The sequence below is a fragment of the Saccopteryx bilineata genome, chromosome 7, assembly GCF_036850765.1.
Source record: "Saccopteryx bilineata isolate mSacBil1 chromosome 7, mSacBil1_pri_phased_curated, whole genome shotgun sequence".
Lineage (NCBI taxonomy): Eukaryota > Metazoa > Chordata > Mammalia > Chiroptera > Emballonuridae > Saccopteryx > Saccopteryx bilineata.
In genome coordinates this window covers 23,562,847-23,580,978 of record NC_089496.1, presented here as the reverse complement: position 1 = coordinate 23,580,978, position 18,132 = coordinate 23,562,847, and the positions used below count along the sequence as shown (strand labels likewise).

The window sequence follows — 18,132 nt, the reverse complement described above, 5'->3', positions numbered from 1 at the left end:
TATTCAGGCAAAAATTTGCATTTGTAGCTCTTGCGTTTGTGTACTTATTGAGGACAATCTTGTTTGATGCTCCAACAGTAGTCTGCTCATCACTAACAGCTCCAGGATTTTCGGGAAACTTATCAAGGTGACTGTTCAGGAAGTGAATCTTAACGCTCATGTTACATCCAATGTCGCGGAAAGCCAACAGCATCCTTTGAACCAGAAGTTCATAGTTTTCTGCTTTTTTGTTGCCAAGGAAGTTCTTTGTAACTGCCACAAAAAACTGCCATGCTGCTTTCTCCTCCTTATTCATTTTCTTGGTAAATTCTTTGTAATGTATGAGGGTTCAAATTTGAGGTCCGTGGACTACACCTGCTTTTATCTTCTCTAAAGACAAAGCAGGAAAAGCAGAAATAATATGTTGAAAGCATTCACTTTCTCTATTCAAAGCCTGAACAAACTGCTTCATTAAGCCAAGTTTGATGTAAACTGGGGGAAAAATGATCCTGTCTCAATTAACTACAGGTTCATTCACAATATTTTGCATCCCTACTTCCAGAGCTTCATGTTTTGGCCACTCCTTCTGTGTCCAGTGTTTCTCCCAAGCTTGGCTGTCCCACAAACACAGAAAGCAAGGATACTTTGTGAAACCTCTCTGTTGTCCTAGCAGGAAATTTACCATTTTAAGATCCACACAAATGATCCAGTTATGCTCCTCATACTTCAGAAAATCAAAGACAATTTTCATGTCATTATAATCTTCTTGCAGATGAGTTGAATAACCAATTGGAACTGCTGCATAAACATTACTGTTGTGTAGGAGAACACATTTCAGACTCCGTTTAGAGCTGTCAAGAAATAGTCGCCATTCTGTTGGTCTGTAAGTGGTAACACCTAGCTGGCTGAGAAGACTACTGATATGTCAGTAAACAAAGTGTTTGTCTTTGGAAAAAAGTCCACAATAATTTGTTCATGCTTCCTGAAATAGGATACTTTAGCTGACGTATGAAGTACATTCTTTTCTTGAAGCCTGGAGGCTAATAACTCAGCTGCTTTCTTTGATAGGCCCAAATCTCTTACTAAGTCATTCAATTCGGGTTGGCTGAACTGCTGAGGGGTTAATGACTGCTTGGCATCAGAAGAAGACCCTTCAGATTCTACAACCATTTCCTCATGCATCTTATCAAAATACAGTTGATCACCATGTTCACTTTCTTCGTCTTTAGAAGAAATAAAACCATTGAAAACTGGAACCGGAAGTGTCTCAGAGTGTGGGCTAGGTCGTATAGTTGAAGGAATATTAGGATATGCGGTCATATCCCCTTTGTATGGATCAGACAGAAATAACAGTTACTGCTGTGGTCCTTAGGTTCGCGCAAAACCATGGGAATACCAAAAGGCATTCCTTTGCATTTTCCTTTTGTCCAGTCACGAAGCGTTTCCTCACAATTATGACACACAATATGAGGAGCCCAATTCTTGTCTTGATCGCCAAGGGGAACTTGAAAATAGGCAATATATTCACGTGTCACAAGTCATGAAATATTACACCTTTGACGTTGAAGTATGTAACAGCCACATATATAACAGAAGGTGTCAGGACTATTCTCACATTTACGCTACTTGAAGAAGCCATGATTCAAACTTAAAATAAGAGGATGTTTTTATCAGATAATTTTTTACATTTAGAAACAACTACAGTTATGTAAAAGTGATGTTTGTAAAACATTAATTGTCTTGTGGTTATGTCCAATCCAAGAGTTGTGTTGCCCTTTAACTCCAATTTAAAAACCAATGCATGCCATTAACTGTAACAAAAAGAAATTAAAATTCATAAAAACTGGAGCATGCACCAAAGAACGGATTTCAGATTTGGAATCAGCGATGCAGAAATATATAGAAACAGTTCTAAAACCTCATGCAACAGAAAATGAAAAAAAAATTTGTTCCCCAGTATTAGCAAATTAAAATCAGGGATGTTCTCTTGACATAAGAGATAATATTACATAAACTAGGGGACAACTATTAAATTTATATCTGTTGCAAAAAGGTAGTAATTCCCTTTTTTTTTTTTTTTTTTTTTTTTTTTTTGTATTTTTCTGAAGCTGGAAACGGGGAGAGACAGTCAGACAGACTCCCGCATGCGCCCGACCAGGATCCACCTGGCACGCCCTCTGGGGCGTCGCTCTGTTGTGACCAGAGCCACTCTAGCGCCTGGGGCAGAGGCCAAGGAGCCATCCCCAGCGCCCGGGCCATCTTTGCTCCAATGAAGCCTTGGCTGCGGGAGGGGAAGAGAGAGACAGAGAGGAAGGAGAGGGGGAGGGCTGGAGAAGCAGATGGGCGCTTTTCCTGTGTGCCCTGGCCGGGAATCGAACCCGGGACCTCTGCACGCCAGGCCGACGCTCTACCACTGAGCCAACCGGCCAGGGCTAGTAATTTCTTATTTTTAAATGTAGGCCTTGGGTGTTGTTGGAGTTATCTTCTTAAAGAATTAACCAGAAATGTAAGTCTTGTACAATTCACACTTTGTTTTGGAATTTAAGCATGTTGAATTCCATAAAGATAAAACCAAAAAGATGTCTTGGTGGACAAATACTGGTAGTACAAATACAGTGTAAACATGGTTAAGGAATCTCATTCCTCTCACTTTGCTACAATGACTTACATACACAGAGACCAAGCAAAAATCTAGGAAATGCCAAAGGGATTTTTACATCCTAGCTTTCATGGAAGTTATCAAGTGGGAATTTGATGAACAAATGTTATACCACACAGAGCACTGCTATGAATCAGAATTGAAATCTTTTCTTTAACCCTCTTTTTAAAGTCGGCCTTGTTCACCCCAAAGGATAGCTGAAGTCTTTGAGATTTGCAGACTCTTTCAAAAGTTCACATTAAATATTTCAAAGTAAATTTAGAATCTTTTCCTCTTGGTTGTTTAATTACAGCCTGTGCATTTGCCTGTTGATATGTGGGTGTTTGGTACGCTGAATTAAAGGTGTTTGGATGTTGAAGAAAGCACACAGGGTTAAAGTCGAACAGTCCTGATGAGAATCTCAGCCCTTTCTCATCTCGGCTCTGTAGCTCTGGCTGTAGTACTCAACCTCTCTGAAATTCCGTTTTCTCAGCTACAGACTGTGCTTCCTGACAGCCATGGGCTGGTCCTGCGCCTCTGAAACTGTCCTGCAGCCCCTACCAGCTTTCTGCCCCCTGCCCTGCCATGTGTTCGTGGCCACTGTCCTTTTGAAGCTTGATGTCTGTGTGCTCTGGTGGACATATTTGTAGGCATACATGATTATTATATTTATACCCACACATGACCTGTTAATAAAAATAGATTGTATTTCACACAATGACAAAACTTGTCAGTAAATGGTGTAGTATGTATGTGAGCAGGATGAAGAACTCATTCATTGTTTTGTTCATTTGTTTGTTTTCTGAGAGAGACAGGGAGAGAAAGACAGGAACATCAAGCTGCTCCTGCGTGTGCCCTGACTGGGGAATCGAACCGACAACCTCCACACTCCGGGATGGTGCTCCAACCAACCAAGCTATCTGGCTGGGGCTTAATTTTTTTTAATTGATTTTTTTTTTTTTTTTTTTTTAGAGAGACAGAGAAGAGAGAAAGAGGGGGAGGGAAAGCATTCATTTGTTGTTCCACTCTGCTGTGCATTCACTGGTTACTTCCCGTGTGTGCCCTGATCAGGAATCGAACCCGCAACCTTTCTCATTGTTTTTTTTTTTTTTTTTCATTTTTCTGAAGCTGGAAACAGGGAGAGACAGTCAGACAGACTCCCGCATGCGCCCACCAGGGGACGACGCTCTGCCCACCAGGGGGCGATGCTCTGCCCATCCTGGGTGTCACCATGTTGCGACCAGAGCCACTCTAGCACCTGGGGCAGAGGCCACAGAGCCATCCCCAGCGCCCGGGCCATCTTTGCTCCAATGGAGCCTTGGCTGCGGGAGGGGAAGAGAGAGACAGAGAGGAAGGCGCGGCGGAGGGGTGGAGAAGCAAATGGGCGCTTCTCCTATGTGCCCTGGCCGGGAATCGAACCCCAGTCCTCCGCACGCTAGGCCGACGCTCTATTGCTGAGCCAACCGGCCAGGGCTCTCATTGTTTTTTGACAACTGAATGATATTCCCCTATTGGAAATTATTGTGGAGTCCACATGCTTGTGAATATCTCTTTGCACACTAGTATTAATATTTCTATAGGATAAATTTCCACAAGTGGAACTCTGGGTCAGGGACATAGACACTGTTAATTTTATACATAATGTCAGATTGTCCTCTAAAAAGGTTGTGCCAGTTCACAATCTAAACATTTTCGCATACATAGCCAATCCTAAATAGTGTCATTCTGCTCATTTCTGCCCATCAGGCCCTTTATTGTGATGGCTTTATTCCTTTCTTTCTTTCCTGTCTGTCTTCTTTAATGAGATTGAATATCTTTTCATGTTTTTTTCTTCTTGTAAATAGTTATAAAGAAAACAATAATAAATTTTACCAAATGGAAATTATAGAGGTTACATTCTCTGCCTATGATGCAATGAAATCAGAAATCTAGCAATTAAAAACCATAAATAATGATGCATTTTGTGGAAATGTTATGACCATATGGAAATTTTAAACCCTTTTCTAAATAATTTATTCTTCAAATTAGTTTACTCTTGATTTAAGAGAAAACTACATATTATTTAAAGATTTTAAAAGTCTTTAAATTTAATATTATTCAAAGATTAACAAAAGGAGAAAAGTAGAAGTCAGTAAATTATAAAATAAAACAATAATCCTCCCAAAATGGAAATAAAACTCCATGTCAGTTTTGGTGTGTTTTTTTTTTAAGATTTTATTTATTCATTTTAGAGAGGGGGGGGGGAGCAGGAAGCATCAACTCCCATATGTGCCTTGACCAGGCAAGCCCAGGGTTTTGAACCAGCGACCTTAGTGTTCCAGGTCGATGCTTTAGCTACTGTGCCACCACAGGTCAGGCCATGTCATTTTGTTTGTTTGTTTGTTTTTTCATGTCAGTTTTTTAAAATAAATTATGTAGCTAGCCTAACCAGGTGGTGCTGCAATGGATAGAGTGTAGGACTGGGATGAGGAAGACCCAGGTTCGAGACCCCAAGGTTGCTGGCTTGAGCGCGGACTCATCTGGTTTAAGCAAAGCTCACCAGCTTGAGCCCAAGGTTGCTGGCTTGAGCAAGGGGTCACTCGCTCTGCTGTAGCCCCCCCTCCCCATCAAGACACATATGAGAAAGCAATCAATGAACAACTAAGGTGCCGCACAAAGAATTGATGCTTCTCATCTGTCTTCCTTCCTGTCTGTCTGCCCCTCTCTCTGTCTCTCTCTTTCTGTCAAAAAAGTAAATTATATAGCTAAGCTGACAAACCTGACAGACATAAAGCTAAAACAAAAATAGACAACATTAAGAAAGAGAAAATCAGATTTTCTCAGGAAACAGATATTAAAATAATTATAAGGAATACCATATACAAAATTAAGCCAATACATTTTTAAATCTAAGTTAAATGTTTTCAAAGGAAAATGTTATCATTAGCAAAATTGATTCAAAAAGAGGTTGAAACATGTACAGACTAATTGCCAAAGATGCTCATAAGATTATTAAAGGCACACTACCAAGGAAGGTCCACACACACATGGTTTTACATATAAATTCCTTTAAGGGACTGATTATATTGCTCATATTATTTCAGAATATAGAAAAAGGTGGAAAGCTTGCATATCCCTATATCCCTAATATCAAAACACGAAAAATTTAAAAAAAAAGAAAACTATTGATCAGTCTCACTTATGAATATTAGTTAATTTCCTAAATAAATATTAGCAAATAGAATCTAAGAGTCTATTAAAAGAATAATAAACCAGGCCCTGGCTGGTTGGCTCAGCGGTAGAGCGTCGGCCTAGCGTGCGGAGGACCCGGGTTCGATTCCCGGCCAGGGCACACAGGAGAAGCGCCCATTTGCTTCTCCACCCCTCCGCCACGCTTTCCTCTCTGTCTCTCTCGTCCCCTCCCGCAGCCAAGGCTCCATTGGAGCAGAGATGGCCCGGGTGCTGGGGATGGCTCTGTGGCCTCTGCCCCAGGCACTAGAGTGGCTCTGGTCGCAACATGGCGACGCCCAGGATGGGCAGAGCATCGCCCCCTGGTGGGCAGAGCATCGCCCCTGGTGGGCGTGCCGGGTGGATCCCGGTCGGGCGCATGCGGGAGCCTGACTGTCTCTCCCTGTTTCCAGCTTCAGAAAAATGAAAAAAAAAAAAAAAAAAAAGAATAATAAACCATGATTACAATGATTTACTCTAAGAAGGCAAGGATGGTACAGTATTAGGAAATGTATTAATGTAATTGACATATTTTTAATAGAATAAAAGAATGACCATATGGTCATTATTAAACATTTTTTAAAATCTTGGAAGCATTATCTATTTTGGGTGGTAACCAAATTTTAAAAGGAATAAAAGGGAACTTCCTAAACACATCGATATTGTTATTTTAAGCCATCTAAACATTTATTTGATGTTTGTAATAAGTATTGCTGATTAAAGTACAGAAAATGAAAATAGTTCAACAAAATGATGGTAATCAGAAATCACAGCCTCTTTATAGAACAGCCTAAAATAATGCTATATTCACATTAAAGTTTTCATCTCAGATGATGCTAGATTTATTTCAAACTGAGGAGAGAAAATAAGTGTGTGACTTCACAGTGTTTGTGTATGTCTATAAACCACTCAAGTGGAACTTTATGGACAGTTTGCACCTGCACGTTTGTTTACAGTGTATCAGAGAAGTAGGGAAGTAAGGGTCCTTCCAGCTAAAAACATAAGTAAAGCAGAAATCAGTGATAGCTAAAAACTAACACTTGGAATTGGACACTCAACTCAGCAAAAGGAGTAAGTACCTTCTCATTTGGGAATGGGTTAGTAATTAAATTTTGCCCGGTTATCTTCTAGGAATGATTGCCTTGAAATCGCTAATTTGCTATTTGCTAAACCACAATTGTAATGTGCTCAGTATTGAAGTGGAAATTTACAGGCATAACAATGCATAAAATTGGGCCCATCTAGAACCAGCCTTACTTGTTAGCAACTATGTTACAAGTTATGATTTTCAGGAGGCAGTGGTTTCTGGGAGGTAATGGCCTCAGAGATAGGCGGCACCACCCGGTGAGGAGAATTCCCACTTGTGGAGAGGAGAAAGCAAAACTTTCCAGCCTAGGACATTTGCCTAAATCCCTCCCCATTCTTTTGTAACAAAAGAATGGGGAGGGATTTAGGCAAGAGCTGGAGGATGTGCGTGCGTAATTAAACGCGGTGCTCAAACCTAGCCAAGGGTTAGGGTTACCAGAAGAATTATTTTTTTTAAAGAACTCCAGGGCCCCCATCCATGGAGACCTAATTCAGTGGTGAGATAAGGCCTGGACACCTGTTTTCCTAAAAGCGCCCCATTGATGATTCTGATGGGCAGTCAGGGTTGAGACCCAGTGATGTGGTCTCGTGACTCAACTGTAAGGAATATGGAAGGACTGCTGGGAAGACAGGTTGGAGGCCAGTGATAACCGAGTAACAGTGTTTTGGTATTGTTTGTTCAGTTTCTTTCTTTTTTTAAATTTCTATTATATCACCACCGTCTCTCCCTTAGATATCAACCAGCTATAACATAAGCAAAACTTGACCCTTTGCGTGAATTCAAAGCAAAATATGCTAAATGAGACAAAGAGGAAGAACCAGGCAAGAGTCTTACTAAATATTGCTATATTACCACCCCAAACTTAAAACAACCATTGGGTTATCACTCACAATTTTTTGTGTTGACTAGACTCAGCTGGGTAGTTCTGCTCCAAATGATGTTGGCAGGGGCCACAGTCATCTGGAGGATCAGTTTGAACGTTAAGATAGTCCGCTCAGATGGCTTTTAGTTGAGAACTCAGTTGAAGCTGTCGACCGGAACATCTTTGTGGGGTTCTCACTGCATGGCATCTGGGTTTCAAGAGGAACCGTCTCAATAGAAAGCATTTAGAAAGGTTCAGGGGCCCAGTTGGTTAAAGGCATCATCCCAAAACACAAGGTTGAGGGTTCGATTCCCGGTCAGGGCACACACAGGAAGCAACCAATGAATGCACGACTGAGTGGAACAACAAATAAATGCTTCCCTTACCCCTTCCTCTGTCTCTGAGAAATAAAAATCAATAAAATGTAAGCCCTGGCCAGTTGTTTGGAGCGCTGTCCCGGAGCACGAAGGTTGCTGGTTCAATGTTCCTGTCTCCCTACTTCTCTCTCAAAAAAAAGAGAGAGAGAGAGAAGAGAAGAGAAAAGGAAAGGAAAGGAAAGAAAGATTCAGGGCCAGAATTCCTGTGACTTGGTTTTGATAGTCTCAGACGTCACTTCCACCGTCCAAGGCCAAGTCAGAGTCCATGGAAGGTGAATTAGCCTTCAGGCCTTCTTGTGGGGAGCATTGTGTTCACACAAGGAGAGAAGGAAATCGGTAGCACCCAGTTTTGGAGACTTACTACTGCAGCCTTCATGTGCCGAGTCCTCTACCATCAATATACAGAAAGCAGAATATCAGGGAATTTAGATAGACATTGGTAAAAATGCAGTTAGATAAAACAATAAGTAAGGATAAAAGGAATCTGAGTAATATTTTTAAAAAGCTTCTGTCATAGATTTTTGTATTACGTTCCTTCTCTGACAATACAGAATACACCTTCATTCCAAACATTCATAAAATATCTGCTCCTCCCTCCCTCAAAAACAGAAGCACTTGAACCCTTATGTACGCTTATAAATCTGAAGCCTTAAAGCTGTGCTTTCCTCACCTCTCAACCTGGCAGAAATAATTACAGCTGTGCTCCATCTATTATTATGTAGTGTCTGTATTAAGTGGGGTTCTTCCCATTTTGGAATCCCTTCCTCTGGATGACTTTTTTGCACGTGGTGTAAACAATTGGATTACACACGTCTCTTAAGTTCTTCTTTTCATTTGTTTTCTGACAAGATCAGCACTGAAGGTGGCTTTATTTTAATTCCCCACAGTCTCATGATAAGAGTAGTTTTGACTTATCCTGGGTGCTCTATAGGCTTCAGAGTCCCCATCCAGCAGCCACTGGGAGCATCTTCTAATGTCCCAATAATGCTGACCTGGAAATTGAGTGGTAGTCGTTGCCAATATACGTTTTCCATGCACTGTGTTTGTAAGCCCCTTAAGAAAAATGTAATAGTTTTAAGATACAGCTTTGGGTTTGTTTTGTCTTTCCTTTGCTTTGCTTTCTGAAACGCAGACATTTTACGCTCCTAGTAAGACCCAGAGTCGGAGGCAGGCACCCAGGCTGTGGTGATGATGTAATTTCCTGGCCTGTCAGCAGGGAGTCCTGGTTCCCTGTCACTTCTGTCTGGGTGTCCCCACGTGGTCTTCCGAAGCAAGCCCTGGTGTCCCAGCCCCGGGTAGGCGCTGACGCGGACAGACGGCCCTACAGTAACATCCAGGTCCCTTTGCCTTGCAGGTCGTCACGCTGTGGTACCGAGCCCCAGAAGTCTTGCTGCAGTCCAGCTACGCCACCCCCGTGGACCTCTGGAGCGTTGGCTGCATATTTGCAGAAATGTTTCGTAGAAAGTAAGAAATACCTTTATTCACTCTGCTCTCTTGGAAAGAAACTTTCTGGGTCTTCACTAATTTAAGTGGCAGCGTAGCATGTCTGTTTCCAGAGGGTCACAGTGTCCAGTATCCAGGTCTCCTGGCTTCCAGGCCACCACGGCCCGGCCGACCCCGGCACCGCTGTCTCAGTCCTCATGGTGTCCTCGTGTCTGACTGTGACTTCCAGCTCTTAGGAACTCCGTATGAAAAAGAACACTCCCCCATCCTTACAATTTATTTTGTTTTTGTTGGTGATAATAGGACATAGTGAACATGAAGCATATTATGGTATTTTTTTTTTAGGGAAGAAGTACCCTCAAGGTGGCCTTTGTCCTCAGGAGGGGGACTAGGGCTATTAAATATAATGGAAATTTTGATGGTGAGAATAGTTGGAAAAAAACAGAATGTTTAGACTGAAAAGGTACAGGCGAGGAAAATGTTACTACTTCCAAATACTTTACATGCTTTCGTGTGGAGGAGAGATAAAGGCAGGAGAGTGAGCAAAACTAGGACCAAAGACATTAAAATTACAGGAATAAAGACTTTTCCTCAGAAGCAAGGGGAACCTAATGATTAGACAGTTATCTGAGGAAGGGGTTGGGATTCGTGAAAATAGTACATTCTTATCGGGTGTCCAAGAAGAGGCTGGACCACCCCTGGGATGTTCCAGTGGCCTTATAAAGGAGTGTGGGAGTGGGGTGGATGACCTTCAGGGGTTCCACTGACTCTGGGAGAATGTGATTCATTTGTTTGATTTTCAGGTCATAAGAAATAGCCAAACAATATGATGAAGATCTGCCAGGATAATTACCCATACCTGGGCACCAAGTTCAGCTAGGTCTGAATTAAACAGAGAACCTAATTATAATCTAATCTCTCCTTGTTATTCTATTTTTACTTCCATGGGAAAATGTGAGTTTGGAAGCTGACTATATTCCCACTGGACATGTTATATTCAAAACAAAGCTACATAACTGCTCACAAAGAGAAGTGGTCAGGCATTGCTTGTTTATGTGTTAAAACCACATATAGTTTTGTGCATATAATAATATTTGAAACCCATTTCTAGAACTAGGCAGTTTTTTCTGTAGCTCACAAGAAGGGATCATGGCCAGGAGATCAAAATACACATATCTTAAATGCAGGCCTACTGTGTGCCAAATACAGGACCGAACCTCTTCCCTTATGTTACTTTAAGTAATAAGTGAGGTGTTGTGGTGAATTTATTTGTCAAGCAGCTAAGAAAAAACAAAAAGTAGCAGGGGTATTATTCCAAAGGGACTCTTACAAGCGCTAGTTCAATGTTTTCTACCAAGGAGGGAAATAGAAAAGTAATATTGAATTCAGCTGCAATGTTTGCCAAACAGCCTAAATCCAGGCATATTTCCTTTTATTGCACTTCATAGATGTTGCATTTTGTTTACAAACTGAAGGCAAGACCTTCCCACCAGCAAAAAGATTATGACTTGCTTTATTGACGGTACTCAGTTTATTGCAGTGAGTGGGCTGGAACTGAACCCACAATATGGCGGACGTCTGCCATAAGTGGTTTTGGAAATATGGTCATTGGACCAGCAACATCAGCATCACTGGGGACCTTGTTGGGAACACAGTATTTCAGGCCCCACCCCAGACCAACTGGGTTAGAAGCTCTTGGGCTGGGGCCAGGCAACCTGTGTGGTAACAGGCCCTCCAAAGAGCATTCTTGAGTTGTTCAGCTCTCAGCCTTCTGAAATTCTGATTCATACTGGGCTGAGGCCACGCAGTCTTGTTTTTAAAATGCCTTATGTAATTCTTTTCCTCAGACAAGTGTGGAAAACATTGGGTTAAAGGATTATGGTCTGAACAAGGAATAATTTACTGTCTATATGGCAGAGTGAGAGCTAAGGCTGTCGATATAGTTAATCCCAGGAATAACTCGGTGTAGCTGGGAGTTGATTAGAGAATTGTGTATTGGAATTACATTTATATGTCTAGAATTGTCCTCAAATGTAAAGATTGTGTCCTTCTTTTATGGCGGGAGTGTGATTAGTTATTTTTTCAATAGTACAAGACTTGACCACTCATAATTGATGACAAAATTAACATTTTTCCGAAAGATGTGAAAACAAAGATAAAATATAAGATCTATATATATAGTGTTAAACATTCACTAGTGAAGAATATGCTGTACTTGTAAGGATTGGTAGTCACCCCTTATGTAAATAAAAATTGGGACCCAAAATTTCATTTTATAGTATTAAAACATTTTCGCATTGAAGTGGAAATCTAGCTTGCAGAATCCTCTATAACCTGGAACATACATGAAACATTATTTGTACTGATTCGTCAAAACCTATTTTCCATTTTTTACATTTTTTTCCTATGTGAAAATTCATTTTATGTTGCAATACAAAATGACAGGATTGTATCTTCACCCCAGCATTGAGTCTGGGGGGGCTCAATGCTGGAGGCTCAGAGAAGACCCTTTGATGACGGCAGCAACTGCCTGCTTCAGTTTGCTGGGAAATAAAGCTGCTCGGTAGGACCCACTGACTCTTCACATGTGCTCAGAAGAGGAGCCTCGCACAGAGGAAGTAAACTGAGAAATAATTGCATGTAGTGGGAAGCAGAATCAGAACCCAGGCCCTTGTGCCTTTAAAGCTGAAGGAGAATGAATCAGGACTACCATTCACCCTTCCTGGGGTGGATGCTTTGTCTCCTAGTTGGTTCCTGCTCAGTTCATGTTGGGCGTTTCCTGTGGTAACACCCAGATATCTGAATGCGCCTGCTTCTTCCTTACGCCAGCTGTGTTCTAGGGTCCATCTCTCAGCGTGGTCTGGTTCTCACTTGACTCTTGATTCATTGTCGACCCACCTGTTGCTATGTCTAGAGGAAAAGTCATAAGTCATAGAATCTGAGAGCAGACTTCCCTAATTTTGTCATCTCTTCTAACACCTTTACGGTTTTATCCCATTCTTATGACAGCTATACTCAGTTAATTTTTTTATTACCCTAACTCAACTTTTTATTTGGCCCCTTTAAACAAAAATACATAAAATCACAGATTTGATGAGCTATTTATCTAATACACACTAAAATATAACCATTAAAATTATTAAGAAATTTAGTCCATGTTCAATCCTTGAAATTAGTTCATATCACCAATGGTACATGTCACATGTTGGAAACCCTGTAACAGATGCTTTTCATCTAGTCTACAAATAACTTATTGAGTGGTTACTATATGCAAGGCACTTCTCAAGATGAACTTAAATCCTAGCGGCAAAGAGAGGCTTTGCATGCAGGACTAGTTAGTTAACCAGAGCTGGCATAAAAGCTGTGAAGAAGTGTAGGGTTCCATGAATGAGTCTAATGTGAAGACCAATGAGGGAAAAGAGATTTCTCAGTAGAAGGCTAGAAGATGGGATAATCATCCTTCAGGGTCACAGCCTAGTTGTTTGTATAAACTCTCTGAGCAATAAGCATGTATGCATCAGCAAGGCTGCCATACTCCATAAATAAGGGAGGAAAAAAGAAGCTAAGAGAGTTAACATCGGTCTGTTATGTGACAGACCCAGGGCAGGGCCCTTCCCTCTCATTAAACCCACATTCTGAGAACTGTTATCCAGTTTCCAGATGATGAACTAGTAGAGCCTTTGCCAGGAGGATAAATAATGTGTCCATGGGCACACAGCTCTGAAATGGCTGAACCCCCTTTGAGCCTTTGAGTTTTATACTCTGCCATGTTTCTGCCCTTGCTGCTGTTTTACCTACTAAGCCACATTTTTTTTTCTGGAATGTTTTGTAGATTATGACAAAGTAGCAGCAGTGATATTTCAGAGAGGTCAAGAAATAACCCACACATTAAATAGCTTTGATTTCTGGTCTCTTCTATATTGCAAAGGTTGACCAATTCTCTGATATTATTATGGGATGCATGCCTTCTATTCTATAATGGAATACCTAGGAAATATGAACTCAATAAAAAGAGTCTTAGGACAGATGGTTGACAAAGAGCCAGAGAGTTTAAATACCATCTGTCATTATTATCTGGGTTTAATAATTGCCCACACTGACCCACAGTAGCATTCTACAAAATGAGGAAGAGCTGGATATTTTATCTTCCTCCTTTTATTCTTTGTCCATGGGTAATACAATTTTACTCCACATTGAGCTATATTTTAATACTAAAAAACATTGCTACAAATTTGGTCAATAGAGAACGAGCCAACTTGAAGGATGGGATAGGATGGAATTGGATGTGATGGATGGATAGATGGACAGACAGACAGATGGATGAGATAAATTGATTATTTTTTAACTTCATGGCAAATTAAATTAACAGTTGTTAATTCCACAGGTATCTTATTAGTTTACCTTGTGATCCTGGTCAGAACTGTTGTCTGTGGTTTGAACATTATGGGGTTTTCCAGGGTACAGCAAAGTCATAAAAAGAAAATACACATTTAAAAAATAAAACATGCCAGTAATTCTTTGAATATGGAGATTGTGGTAAGCTGATAGCAATTCTTAGAAGTTCTACTGATCCCTCACTAAGAAATGCCAAATGACACCAGAAAGACTATAACAAATACAGTCACTGTTAGAAAGAAACAAGGCTTCATGGTTATATTACCCATGTGTGGTAGTGGCCTGTCTAGGCTTGTCATCATTGGTTTCTACGAATTAAACACCCAGTAATTAAGAAACTAACAGTAAAACTGTTCTCTGTGGCTCAGTGGTCTTTGAGCAAATGTCTTTAAAATGTCACCGAGTGCTTTGCCAACTTTCCCTTTGGTTACTGTGCTGCTGTGTCCCCATATCTGAGTGCTCTCCTTAATGACATGAAGTAAATGAGGTCTTTAACTGGCTGGTCTGCACACCAGGGCACCAGAAAGCAAGCTCCAGCCTGTGAGAGGAGACCCGTCACTCAGGTTAGGTCAGAGCACATGTGTGGACACCAGGGCACCCAGCTGGACCTTGAGACTTCTTATCTCTTCTTGCATATTTTCCTTTACTTCTCTCTCTCTCTCTCTCTCTCTCTCTCTCTCTCTCTCTCTCACCAAGCAAATGAGAAAAACTCTGAAGAAGCATTTTCTTGAGTAAGGATATACCCAAGGTGGTACCCAGGTAAAGAACTGATCTTGGTTGAATAATACATACCAGGTAGTTCTAAGTAAGAACAAATGAATACCTTTTAATGTAATCAACATTGATTTTTCTTCTTCTTAATGTGTATGTTAGTTTAACATGAATTTGAAAAAGACACTTGTACACTGAGAGGCCACCATCAGGCGTGGCATCTCCCTGCTGGGGCAGGTCTGCAGCCTTCTAGCCCCCTGCCCAGTGCCCCTCTGCCCTCCAGCCCCCACCCAGTGCCCCTCCGCCCTCCAGCCCCCCGCCCAGTGCCCCTCCGCCCTCCGGCCCCCCGCCCAGTGCCCCTCCAGTCTAGCACCCTGGGTCTGCCTGTTTCAGGTCTGCAGCCCTCCAGCCCCCCGCCCTCCAGCCCCCCGCCCAGCGCCCCTCCGCCCTCCAGCCCCCCGCCCAGCACCCCTCCGCCCTCCAGCCCCCCGCCCAGCGCCCCTCCGCCCTCCAGCCCCCCGCCCAGCGCCCCTCCGCCCTCCAGCGCCCCTCCAGTCTAGCACCCTGGGTCTGCCTGTTTCATGGTCTTTTCTGAAGCTCGATTTTATCGTTTTTGTACTTTTTCTACCATTCTTCCATCATGTCTTTTCCCACAACTTCCTGAGTCATTGCTTCCCTTTTACTACAACCACTGGTCCGTGGCTGCTTCCCAAGGTCCCAATCCTGTTCTGAGAAACCGCCTTCTCCCCTCTCACTCCCAGCTGTAATCCCTTCCACTCGGCTGCTTGGAATCCCAGCTTTGTGACTCAGGTTGCCATCCTTCCGAACTTCTCCTCACAGTCTCCTTCTTAAAGGTAACAAAAACCAGGTCTTTTACCCTCAATGCTCTGTCCCGAGAGAAGGGAGCTGGGATGCTCTAAGCCATCTGGGCCGTCTGCAGCCTGGGGCGTTATTCTGCCAAAGCCTCTCAACATCGTTTTGCCATCCTCTCACACTCCCTCTCTCCCCAGTTTTAGTTTCATCTCCTGTCCCATTGGCAACCAGTGATATTTTTTTCTTTTTTATTGAATTTGTTGGGATGACACTGGCTAACGGAATTATACAGGTTTCAGCTGCACGATCCACAACACGTCATCTGCACACAGTCCTGTGTGTTCCCCACCCCAAGTCGAGTCTCCATCCATCACCATAAATCCTCCTCTACCCTCCTCCGCCTCCCTCCACCTTCATCACCCACCTGGGCTCTCACCACACTGTTGTTCGTGTGCATGGGTTTTTTATTTCTCTTTCATTTCTTTTTTGCTCAGTTCCTCCATTCTCCCCATCTAGCACCCCGACACACACACACACACACACAGCTGTGAGCCTACTCTCTGTCTATGAGTCTGTCTCTGTTTTGCTTGTTAGTTCATTTTGCAGACCAGTTTTTTTTAACCGTAGAACTACTCTAGGGTTAGAAGAAATGTTCCCGGTACTTTGCAGGAGCGAGGAGACAGCAGTGTGCGGGTCCTGAGTGACTCAGCTTGTGTTCTGCTCTTCCTGTCCCCCAGCCAGTACTTAAGCATTCAGTAACCTTCTGATGAACTCATGCCCTCTGCTCACTTCTCAGGGGCATTGCATCTTAGAGGTCATTGTCATCCAAACGCTCCACCATTAAAAAAGAAAGCTCTGCTTACAGACAGAAATAGGAGCAGCAAGGGCATACCTGTCCAGCATTGCTATGAGGGCCTTTGGTGGGCTCGTTGTCCCCCCTTCTGGCTCCCCTCCCTTCGTGTCAGACCCAGTCCCGTGCCACGGTTCCCTCCCCGTCCATCCCCACAGTCCTTACGCCCCAGTCTCTGCCCACATGCCCACGCCAACATTTAAACTCCTCTCCATTTAACTGAGGTGAGTGAGGCTATCCAAAGTGAGCCCCTCTGTGCTTCTTTCAACTCAAAAAAATCTCTTATCTTTACCCTCTCTCTTCTTTCCTCTCTCCTGTTTCTGAGAACGATGCCTTCTCCCTCCTATCCAGGCTGATCCCTCAACCTATGTCCTCGGTCCTGCCCTGCTTCTGGATTCTCTCCTCACCCATCACCTCCATCGGATTTGCCTCTTCGGAATCTCCCATGTCGTAGCTCTCATCTCTCCGTCCTGGAAGAGACCTCACGCCCCCTTCTATACCCTCCGTCTCTCTCCTTCCATGGCCAGACTTCTCACAGGAGCAGGGCCTCTCCATACAGCCTCCATCTCTTCACCATTTGTTCGTTCCTTAAATCCTTCTAGTGATACAAACAGTGCATAATATTTATTGGGCACTTGCTATGAGCTAAGCACTGTATTCAGTGCCTTAAAATATATAATTTCATTTAAATCTTAGCATAACTTTGGAGAATACTGTTTCCCCCCGTTTTACAGGTAGGAAAACTGAGGCCTGGAGAGGCTAAGTAGTGCAGAGCACCACTGCCAGTGAGTGACAAGGAGAGGCTCGGAAGCCAGCCTGTCTGACTGCACAGTCGCCATGGCACTCAGCTGCTGCCTGAGCGGTTGATTGGGTCTGTCTCTCCATTCTCATCTCACTTGGTGTTTGAGCTTTGTGGCCCCATTCCGTGGCACCCTCCCTGCCCTTGCTTGTGGGCGAAGAGCACAGTCCCGGGTGCCTCTGCCCGTTCCTTTACGATCTCTTCCTCATCTCCCTTTCTCCAGACCTCCCTTCCTCCAGGTGTTCCCAAAGAGTTCTGTCTAGATAAGATGCAGGTGACTCTCAGGTGGGTTCCAGAGCCACAGGTCAGTTAGTTCCCTGATGGACTGACTCCGTATGGGCCACCTCACAGGCCACTTCCCTTCACCAGACCCTCACACCCACTCTTCCCAATGCCTTCTCTGTTCCTATTAACGGGACCCGCATGCCCAGTTACCTGGCGGGGTCCTTGGACTCGCCTCGGTTCCCCTCCATCCTTCTCCTGTATCAGGTCCTCTGGATTCTGTCTCAGATCTTGTCACTACTTCCATCACCCCAATTTGTCAATCACAAAAGAGCAGTAGCCCAGCAGCCTGTTATTCTGTTTCCTGTCCCTTCCTTGACTTAGAATAAAGTAGTCTTCCTAGTGTCACCCCTTGTTAAAAACATGTAAAAACTGGTGTAGGACCCTTGGCCCTCCAGACCTTCTAAAGAAGCCTGTTCATTCTGGTCTCTGAGATGTTAGCGAAAGTGACCTACCAGTTGGACCCAAATTAAGCCTCGATGTTTTCCTCTTTAAACCCATGCACTTCTCTCATCCTGGGTGCCTACCTGCCCTTTCCTCTTTGAAAGCTAAATGTGGAAACTGCCCCTTCAGGGCCGAGACCGGCCACCCCCGCCCTGCTCCAACCTCAGCAGCTCCTCTGAGCTTTTCTCAGCCCTGTTCCTTCCCGGCACACGGGGCCCCTGCAGCGATGATGGGATGCAGTGTTC

General features: G+C 43.2%; 1 protein-coding gene across 4 annotated transcripts in view; it reads left to right on the top strand.

Annotated features, from left to right (window-relative positions):
- Positions 1-18,132, top strand: part of CDK6 (cyclin dependent kinase 6) — a 254,199-nt gene that overhangs the window by 163,042 nt on the left and 73,025 nt on the right. For all 4 annotated transcript variants that reach the window (XM_066240301.1, XM_066240303.1, XM_066240302.1 and 1 more), the window contains exon 5: positions 9,505-9,614. In XM_066240301.1, coding sequence (XP_066096398.1) covers positions 9,505-9,614 — 110 coding nt within the window. The remainder of the gene's footprint in view (positions 1-9,504; positions 9,615-18,132) is intronic.